Here is an 8,831-nt window from a genome sequence, read left to right as displayed (position 1 = left end):
AATATTTTAACTTTAAATATATTTAAATATTTTATACTTATTTTAAATTAAAAAATTCATATTCAAAATATATTTTAAGTTAAGATATTTAAATAAGATAAGAATAAAATATATTTAATTTAGAATAAGAATAAAATATATTGTTGAAAACATTTTGATGTTTCGATATAACAAATTAAGTATAAATGAATTTTAAGATTTTTACAAATGATTTTCTAAGTATATTCGATTTAATTACTCGAATATCAAATTATTACTCCAAGTCTTTCAAGATCAATTTCAAACCTTACTAAATGTGTAAAATTGTGTTTTATACTTAATATATTTTTGAAACAATTTTCACAAAGTATTTTGAACCAAAATCAAGCCTAAAATCAATTTTTCAAAGAAATGCACCGATGCACCAATCCATGCATCGATGCACCAATGAATAAATTGAACATCGAATGCATTGTATGCATCGATGCACTCAGGTTTCTATGAAAACATCAAATGCATTTGATGCATCGATGCACAAGACATGCATCGATGCACTCAGGCTATTTTGAAACATCGAATGCACTTCATGCATCGATGCACTCTTAGTGCACCGATGCACTAAGGGTCCAACGGTCAAAATATTTGAATTTTACACTTGATGCACCGATGCACCTTGTGTATGCATCGATGCACTGACGCTCCTAACTGATTTTATTAATTGTTATCACACTTAAACGGCTATATTGACTCCACTAATCATCCCCAACGTTCAGAATCAATTGAAGGAGTATTTAAACAAGCCTAGAAGCCATTGATCAACAACAAGAATCAAGAATCAAGAGAGAATCAAAGAGAAAGCATCAAACTCATTGCTTGAGTATTTCAAGACTATTTTTCATTCAATATTCATTTTGCTTTCAAGAACACTTCTTGTACTCAATTGTATTCATTCTTGAGTGTTTTTTCTTTATTCTAGAATTGTGCAAACAATCTACCTTGTGATGATTTCCTTGTAAGTTTGCAAATTTGTAATCTTCTCTTTGAGAAAGAGTGTTCTCAAGAATTGGGGTATATTCTTAAGGGAGTTGTAAGGTTATCTCTTTGGCCTCAAAAGAAATAACAAATTAGTGAATTTATTGGAAAATCCTTAGTGTGGATAGCTAAGGTAGTGGACGTAGACTTTGGTTGAGAAAGTCGAACCACTCTAAATCACTGTGCAATTACTTTCAATTTTCTACAAAAGCTTTCACTAAAATTTTAATTGCCAATTCACCCCCCTCTTGGCCGATTCCATCGATCGATTAACTCAACATATATTTTTAAGTGAAGATAAGAATAAAATATATTTTTATATAATTATACCAAAAAGTTAACTGATGAGTCATTCTTTCGGTTAAATTTTAATTGTCACGTCACATCCGCTGTTAAAAGTTAATGGTCAGCGACTTGATTGAACCATTTAAATAGTTTGATGGTATGTTTGATCAAATTGAAACATCAGTGTTCAAAATGATTTTTTTACCATAGTTAAGTGGTCACTTGTATAGTTTACCCTTAATATTAAAAAATCATCACTAATTACCATTAAAGTATACAAATGATCCTCCGACTATAGGATGATATTTTGTTGAGTCCTTTTACTATTAAAAGTTACAAAATGATCCTCCGACTATAGAGTGTTGATTTGTTTTGTCCATCGACTATTAAAAGTTACAAAATTGTCATCTGACTATTCGTTATGTTCAAAACTCATCGTTTTCCGTTAAAAATTGATAATTGTTTGAATTGAACGTTAATTTGTTGGTTGTGATAATCTCAAATAACTACCATATCTCAGTCATCATGTTAACATTCAGCTCAAACGATAGTCAATTTTTTAACAAAAAAGAAAGAGTTTGGAACATAATGAATAGTTGGGTGACCATTTTATAACTTTTAATAGTCGATGGACTCAACAAAGTAATATTCTATAGTCGGAGGATCATTTTATAACTTTTAATAATCAATGGACTTAATAAAGCAATATTCTATAGTCGAGGACCATTTGTGTACTTTATCCTTACGATTATTAATAACTAATTAGATTGTAATCTTATCTCAGTCCCCACACTTAAGCCCTCTTGATATAAAGCACTGTTCAACAATCCTTTGTAAATTAACAACATTGATGTTGTATTTTTCAACTCAATTAAGAGCTTTAAATCCTTAAATGGCTTCCTCCCTTCTTTCGTTAACTCCATCTTTCTTTGGTAAAACACCCAAGGTTGCACCATTAATCTCTCAAAGATGCAGAGGGAGTGTCGCATATATTGCCAGTACCAAAATTTTCGGTTCATCGACCAGTAGGAGGTCAGGGAACTATCAGCCTTGCTTTTGGAACGATGATGATCTGCAGTTGTTGAGCGGCGATTATAAGGTATAGTTATCATTATCATTGTCTTCGTTAACTAACTTATATATACGTCAGTTCTGTCGTTGTCGGTGAATTAGACGATGACATATCGATTGAAATTCCAGGGCCATGAGTATGCAAAGCAAGTCGAAGTGCTGAAAAGAAAAGTGAAGACTATTTTGAACGATATTGTGGAACATGATCAGCTATTGGATCAACTCAAGATGATCGACAGCTTGCAGAGGCTTGGAGTAGCATATCATTTTGATGATGAGATTAACATGATGTTACTGAACATATATCAGAACAGTGACAATCAAATGAGAAAGGAAAATTTGTATGCAGCAGCTTTGGAATTTAGGCTCCTCAAGGAATATGGATATCATTCATCTCCGGGTACGAATGATTCCGTAATTTATGATGAAATTCTTGTTTGGGGTGTTTTTAATAATTGGTTTTGATCCGTTGCAGAAATTTTCAACTGTTTTCGGGATGATAGAGGAAGATTCAGGCCATCTCTATGTAAGGATATCATGGCAATGCTGAGCTTGTATGAAGCTTCATACTACTGTTTCGAAGGAGAAAGCATAATGGAGGCAGCTTGGCACTTTACGTCTGAAAATCTCGGATATGTGAAGGATGACATCAATCCTATTCTCGCCTTCTAGTCCGGCATGCCATATTACAGTGTAGAATGCCAAGGTTGGAAGCAAGATGGTACATCAATGTATATGAAAGAAGATCGGACTCGAACCCGATTGTATTAGAGCTAGAAAAGTTGGACTTCAATGTTTTACAAGCAATGCACCAAGAAGAACTCAAGGATATGTCAAGGTAAAGGAATCATATATATACACGTAATAAAATATTTAGTAATTGGTTTTCATGTACTTGAATTTTATTGCAAAAGGTGGTGGAAGAACACTGGTCTTGGAGAGAAATTGAGCTTTGCCATGAATACATTGGTGGAATCCTTCTTATGGACAATGGGGATAGCTTTCAAACCCGAGTTCAGAAGCTGCCGGAAAACACTTACGAAGGCCATTGCACTAATCACAGTGATAGACGATATTTACGATGTGTATGGTACATTGGAAGAACTTCAGTTCTTCACCGATGCTGTTGAGAGGTTGGCGGGAAATCAGAATCTCTTGCACATGCCTTGTTACTTTCCCAAGAGAGGATTAATCGATCTCTTGTCTATTATCTTCATGTTTCAGGCAGGATATTAAGGCAATGATACAACTCCCGGACTATATGAAGATATGCTTCCTTGCACTTTACAACACGGTTAACGAAATGACTTATGACATCCTCAAAGAGCAAGGTCACAACGTCGTATCGAATCTTAAAAAGGGGGTAATGTATCATCTCTCATGAATTCCATCTGATTTAAGACATTGTAACTGGTTATTATAACTCTTCTTCTGCTCTGGCTATGGCTTCAGTGGGTTGATTTACTGAGATCCTACATGTTGGAGGCAAGATGGTACCACAGTGCATATACACCAACTTTTGAAGAGTATATGGAAAATGCCTGGATATCAATAACAGGCACTTTAATAGCAACTCAAGCAAGTCTATTTGTAACAAATAAGATAAACGAGAAGGAACTCGAATTCCTCGAAAGCTACCCTGAGTTATTACATTGGTCATCTGTGGTTTTCGACTTCAAGATGATTTCGGAACTTCACCGGTACAAAACCGACCGAACTGTAGAGCTCTTATCAGATGAACTTTGAATTCCATTAACTGATCACATTTCACTTTGATTTCAGGATGAGTTGAAGAGAGGCGATGTTTCAAAATCGATCCAATGCTACATGCACGGAAACGGAGTCCCGGAGGAATCTGCCCGGAAACATATAAAGAATCTAATAAGATAGACATGGAAGAAGGTGAATATACACCGAGCTACTGTGTCCCCATTATATCCCAAAGTGTCATTGGAATTATATCCCATTGTATTTATCAACACGGAGATGGACATGGTTCTCAAAACCACAAGACCAAACATCATGCAATGTAATTGCTTTTTTATCCCATTCCTTTGTAGAAGAGTAAACTAGCCACTTCTCACTGTGGTTGTTGCAGCAAAGATGAATGTAGAACTGGAATAAAACTAGCAAAAACTGGGAATCACTTAAGAAAAAGGAAGGACGACATTGCAATTGATTTGATGTACCAATTGTTCTAAAATTTGTTTTAAATTGAAAAAACAAAAACAGATCTTCAGCATGAAATCATGAGGTCATACAGCACAAATACAATCACTGACATCCTGAAATCATTTAGGCAATCACAGGTAAAACAACAGGCTCCGGTTCTCTTAAAATTTAGTAACCGTTTATTCGAGGCCTTGGAGTTGGACCCATCAGCCGAGAAAAGGGCATTTGGGCATGGCCAGGAAGAACCCTTTGCCCGGCATGTTGATCATCTGTTTTCTGATCTGAGAATGGCTTGGAAAAGGCTTGAGCAAGATCCAATGCTGATGCTGCTTTTCCATAGCGCACACCAGCAGCCACGGCACCAGCAGACACGGGAGAGACAGGCTTAGGCTGGTCGGCAGGCTTACGCCAGGTTTCAGGTGACGGTTGCCTCTCCTGCTGCTGCAGCCGCCGTGGCTGCTGCTGTCTTTCGGTCTCCCTTTCATTCTGCCGATTTTCATTACGCCAGTTCCTCCTTTGCATATCAACTCTTTCATTGTGAACATGGTTCCTCTCGGATTTTCTTCCAGTTTTCTGAACAGGAGGATTCCCAACTCTTTCACCATGGCGAGCAGCAGGTTGCTCAGCAACTTTTTCACTTCTTGGAACATTATGTTTGACCCTTCACATAACAATAACGATTAATGAAAACATGGTACGTTAAATTCAAGTCAACTGGTGAACAAACCCGATAAGCAATAAGGGGAAGAAGTTCCACATTGGTATGAGATACAAGAAACCACTACCTATCAGGATGTTGGCCTGGCTCATGGCTGCTGTCATCAATCCCTCTCTCCTTCAGGACCTTTGAAACAGAACAGCAACGAGGTCAGCTCTTATGATGAAAACCACATTAACAATAATAATAAGTGTGAAGCTATAATAATAAATCAAATTATGTTGACATCAAAAAGATATTGATGGGAAAAATCATTAAAACAATCCAATAAGAAGACAGTAGAGATTCACTCACCAGTTCTCGTGGGCGAGCACCACCAAATAACGCATTTCTGCATCAGTAACACTTAGCGAATAAATACCCATAAACCTAAAGTGACAATTTTTTCCAGAAAAATAAAATAAAACAAAGCACCCTCATCCGACAATACGGTAGATGTCGATAGGGCATGCAAAGAATAGATTGTAGCCAAATATGATAATGATACACAAGATGCAACTATCATTCAAATTAAGTAATGATAGATTACTTGTGCATGGAAATGTGACAAATAGGTGACAAACAAAATTTAAGAAAATCATTCAGTTTTCCGTTGCCATTTGCTTCATAAATAATCAAATGTAAATCAATGATTCACAGTTAAATTACTGCCCCAAATCATGATGTAATGGCTAAACTCAAATCCCTATTTAGTACTACGAGTCTATTATCCAAATTTTCCCCAAAGAAATTACTTCAATTTTCTAATGCATTATTTTTGTCACTTAAATATCTTAATCCTGTCTCTAATCATCATTAAATTAATGATTATATAATAAAAAAATACACATCTATAAGACACTCATATAGAGCAATTTAAAATATAGACACATACTAACCTTTCCTTCTCAAAGTTACCCTCCAGTTGTTCATTGGGCTGTGAACGAGGCTTTAAATTCAGTTTAGGACGGTCCACTGTCTGGTTCCCATTCTCACTGCCAGCTGAACCAGGTTTTGAAGTATTCACATATCCATATGAATTATTACCAATTCCAGTATGATCAATAACAGATTCACTTGGCCACTGCTGCCCCTTTTACAAGAAAATAATCAGAATTAGGAGAGAACTGCATGATTGAATACTATGGCATCACATCAAATACCTGATTGGCATCAACAAAAGGTGATTCTAGATTATCCAATGGCTTGGTGCAAGGAAGTAACTTCAACTTGGGCCGCTCGGATGCTTCAGACAGCACTGTCAACGATGGCTGTGACTTAGAACTGCCAAATTTGACATTTGCACGAGTTGATTGAGTTCTTTCACCATAAATTAAATATTTATTTTCTTTAACTTCCAAATAGTTAGGAGTGTGGTTCCTCTCATAGTCTGGTAATGCCTTTCTACCACCCTGAATTCCATCTTCAATGTTCATTCCTTTTTCAACTTGCCTTGCCAACGTCACATCAGAATACTCCCTCCCGGTCACAGCATTCATTCTGCTGTATATCTTATCATCATAAGCCTGGGGATGCAAGACATTTTCTGTTTCCGAGTGTTTACTAACATCAACATCTTTCTGATATAGAACAGATTGCTTTGACTGCCATCTACCTGAGGACACTTTGTCAATAGCACTAGCATGAGCCAACTTCAAGACAGCACTTTGTTCAGCACTAGCAACACTCACTGCCACCTCCTTCCTAGCTGCCCATGCATTAGGATACGGCCCAGAAGTAGCCGGCCTATGATTCCCCCCAGAATTGAGAGAACTCATGCCAAAAGCAGCAGCCTCAGACATTTTACTAGAGTAGAGATTCCCCGAGCCACTCGACAATGGAGCTACCGGAGCTGAGCCATGTCGCCCTGAAAACCTCCCAGCATGACCAGACTCAGGCTTCTGCTCTAGACGGCTAGCTGGAACCCCTAAACTCTCATCGGTAACAATTCTACGCGGGGCAGAACCCCCAACCAACGGCTTCCTTTCATCCTCATCAAAATAACGACCAATATGAACTGAGCTGGTAAGAAATGGAGTTTTATCATCAAAATGCCTAGTCGCAGGTGACGAATTCCGCCAGGCACGATGATCAGGCCGCCCAACCGGGTTTCCCCACGACGTAGCTCTATCAAAACCCGAACGATCGGTAGGCCTATCAATCCTTCACTCAAAAAATCCAATATTAAAAAACTAGGGTTTCACTAGAAGATCCAAAGGGTTTTCAGATCTAATAAGAAACAATACAATTTCAAAATTTTGGATAACACCCAGCAAAGTATACATCATAAACAAAAAGAAAGAAACAGAATCAGATTTAAATGAAATTTGAAATTTGGGAACTTACACGCCAGGGGAAGAAGGGAGAGGAAGATCAGATGGTATAGAACCGCCATGAAAATCTTTCAAAGTCATCGTACTGCCACTGAAAGCTTTCTTCTTTGACATCTTCTCCCTTTATTCCTTTGTCTCCCCAAGAACAAGAATAAAAAAAAATCCCCCCGCTTGCCCTCTTTCACTCCAGAAATCTTTATGAATTAAAAAACTGTACAAGCAAGTAAATATATATTAAAGACAGTAAGAGGAACCCCCGATTTATTGAAGCCGGAAAGAATAGGTAAAAAGAGGGGGGAATATAGAAGAACGGAGAAGAGGAGGGGGTTGCCTCTTACAATAAGTTTTCTCTACTATAAAAACAACAAAAGCAAATCTCTCTCTGTCTCTCTCGAGTATGTTCTATGGTTGTACGCGGCTTCTTCAGCTTCTTCGTCTTCGTGGATCGATCACTTATTAGGCATCCAACCAGGGCTTGAGCCATTAAATTACGAGCTTAAACAGTCAAATCTTGAGGTTAAACAAAGCCTGTAATGTTTTGGGCCAAATATTATTTCGAATGTGAAATAGTTGTAATCATAGAGCCTAGTCTTTTTCAACTATTATTCAATGGATCCAACGGTTAATTTTTTTTCAAAAAATATTTATTTTTAATTGAAAAAATAACCTCAGTGACCAAAAATGACTTATAATATACGATTTTAACCAACTTTTTTGGATTTGCCAAAATGACCAACTAAATCGCAATGCGATCGATAATTCGCAACGCGATCTCCGGTATCGCAAATCAGTTTCCAGATTCGAAACGCGATTCTAACTATCGCATTGCGATTTTCCAAATTCACGTTGCGATTTTTCTAATTCGCGTTGCGATTTTTCTAATTCGCAATGCGAATACGTAAATCGCAATGCGAATCTGACTATCGCAATGCGATTTACATAGCGCCATATGTATCCAACGCGTATTTTTTTTTCAAATTCCAAACACGAATATATTAATATATCAGAACACTGAACCATCCACAGTATATCCCGTAATCGCAACTCATAACCTAAAACCCTAAATTACAACTCAGCCTCATCTTCATCTCTCACTCTCTAAGGCGACATCCGTCCCCATCTCCGACGAAATCAGTCCCCATCTCCGACGATATCAGTCTCCATCTCCGGCAAAATCATTCACGGTCAGAAATGGAAAATCAACCAAATCAACCACCGATGGTTAGTTTTTTTAATTATTTTTATTTTGAAATTTTTGCATT

The 8,831-nt window shown here is 37.1% G+C and overlaps 3 protein-coding genes across 4 annotated transcripts; 2 read left to right on the top strand and 1 right to left on the bottom strand.

Moving 5' to 3' along the window:
* Positions 1 to 2,188: 2,188 nt before the first annotated feature.
* On the top strand, positions 2,189 to 3,039 carry LOC120126704 ((R)-limonene synthase 1, chloroplastic-like). Its single transcript, XM_039144816.1, has 3 exons — positions 2,189 to 2,395; positions 2,497 to 2,767; positions 2,843 to 3,039. The coding sequence occupies exons 1-3, from the start codon at positions 2,189 to 2,191 to the stop codon at positions 3,037 to 3,039; spliced, it is 675 nt and encodes a 224-aa protein (XP_039000747.1).
* A 26-nt stretch (positions 3,040 to 3,065) lies between these two features.
* On the top strand, positions 3,066 to 4,257 carry LOC120126693 ((R)-limonene synthase 1, chloroplastic-like). Its single transcript, XM_039144807.1, has 5 exons — positions 3,066 to 3,205; positions 3,282 to 3,500; positions 3,592 to 3,730; positions 3,820 to 4,032; positions 4,150 to 4,257. Exons 1-5 carry the CDS (start codon positions 3,066 to 3,068, stop codon positions 4,255 to 4,257), a joined length of 819 nt encoding a protein of 272 aa, XP_039000738.1.
* A 261-nt stretch (positions 4,258 to 4,518) lies between these two features.
* On the bottom strand, positions 4,519 to 8,069 carry LOC120127606. 2 transcript variants are annotated; one of them, XM_039145475.1, is made up of 6 exons: positions 7,583 to 8,069; positions 6,400 to 7,399; positions 6,136 to 6,323; positions 5,552 to 5,588; positions 5,325 to 5,383; positions 4,519 to 5,200 (listed from the first exon to the last, which is right to left on the bottom strand). In XM_039145475.1, exons 1-6 carry the CDS (start codon positions 7,681 to 7,683, stop codon positions 4,708 to 4,710), a joined length of 1,878 nt encoding a protein of 625 aa, XP_039001406.1. In that variant the 5' UTR covers positions 7,684 to 8,069; the 3' UTR covers positions 4,519 to 4,707. The 2 variants fall into 2 exon arrangements, with proteins under 2 accessions (XP_039001406.1, XP_039001399.1); XM_039145468.1 differs by having other exon boundaries at positions 4,520 to 5,200; positions 6,136 to 6,329; positions 7,583 to 8,067.
* Between the last annotated feature and the right edge of the window lie 762 nt (positions 8,070 to 8,831).

This window comes from Hibiscus syriacus, unplaced genomic scaffold, assembly GCF_006381635.1.
Source record: "Hibiscus syriacus cultivar Baekdansim isolate YM2019G1 unplaced genomic scaffold, ASM638163v2 tig00001478_pilon, whole genome shotgun sequence".
In the NCBI taxonomy this organism is placed as follows: Eukaryota; Viridiplantae; Streptophyta; class Magnoliopsida; order Malvales; family Malvaceae; genus Hibiscus; species Hibiscus syriacus.
The sequence above is the reverse complement of the archived record's forward strand: the minus strand, read 5'-3'. Positions and strand labels throughout refer to the sequence as shown.

What these genes read in the sequence shown, in the direction of transcription:
- LOC120126704 (XM_039144816.1), top strand. Translation starts at nt 2,189, where the DNA reads ATGGCTTCCTCCCTTCTTTCGTTAACTCCATCTTTCTTTGGTAAAACA. An exon ending in TGTTGAGCGGCGATTATAAG is followed by an intron (nt 2,396 to 2,496) that starts GTATAGTTATCA and finishes TTGAAATTCCAG; the next exon opens with GGCCATGAGTATGCAAAGCA. An exon ending in TGGATATCATTCATCTCCGG is followed by an intron (nt 2,768 to 2,842) that starts GTACGAATGATT and finishes GATCCGTTGCAG; the next exon opens with AAATTTTCAACTGTTTTCGG.
- LOC120127606 (XM_039145468.1), bottom strand. Translation starts at nt 7,683, where the DNA reads ATGTCAAAGAAGAAAGCTTTCAGTGGCAGTACGATGACTTTGAAAGAT. An exon ending in CTTTTGTTGATGCCAATCAG is followed by an intron (nt 6,330 to 6,399) that starts GTATTTGATGTG and finishes TTCTTGTAAAAG; the next exon opens with GGGCAGCAGTGGCCAAGTGA. An exon ending in GTGCTCGCCCACGAGAACTG is followed by an intron (nt 5,384 to 5,551) that starts GTGAGTGAATCT and finishes TCTGTTTCAAAG; the next exon opens with GTCCTGAAGGAGAGAGGGAT.
- LOC120126693 (XM_039144807.1), top strand. Translation starts at nt 3,066, where the DNA reads ATGCCAAGGTTGGAAGCAAGATGGTACATCAATGTATATGAAAGAAGA. An exon ending in TATCGAATCTTAAAAAGGGG is followed by an intron (nt 3,731 to 3,819) that starts GTAATGTATCAT and finishes CTATGGCTTCAG; the next exon opens with TGGGTTGATTTACTGAGATC. An exon ending in TATTACATTGGTCATCTGTG is followed by an intron (nt 4,033 to 4,149) that starts GTTTTCGACTTC and finishes CTTTGATTTCAG; the next exon opens with GATGAGTTGAAGAGAGGCGA.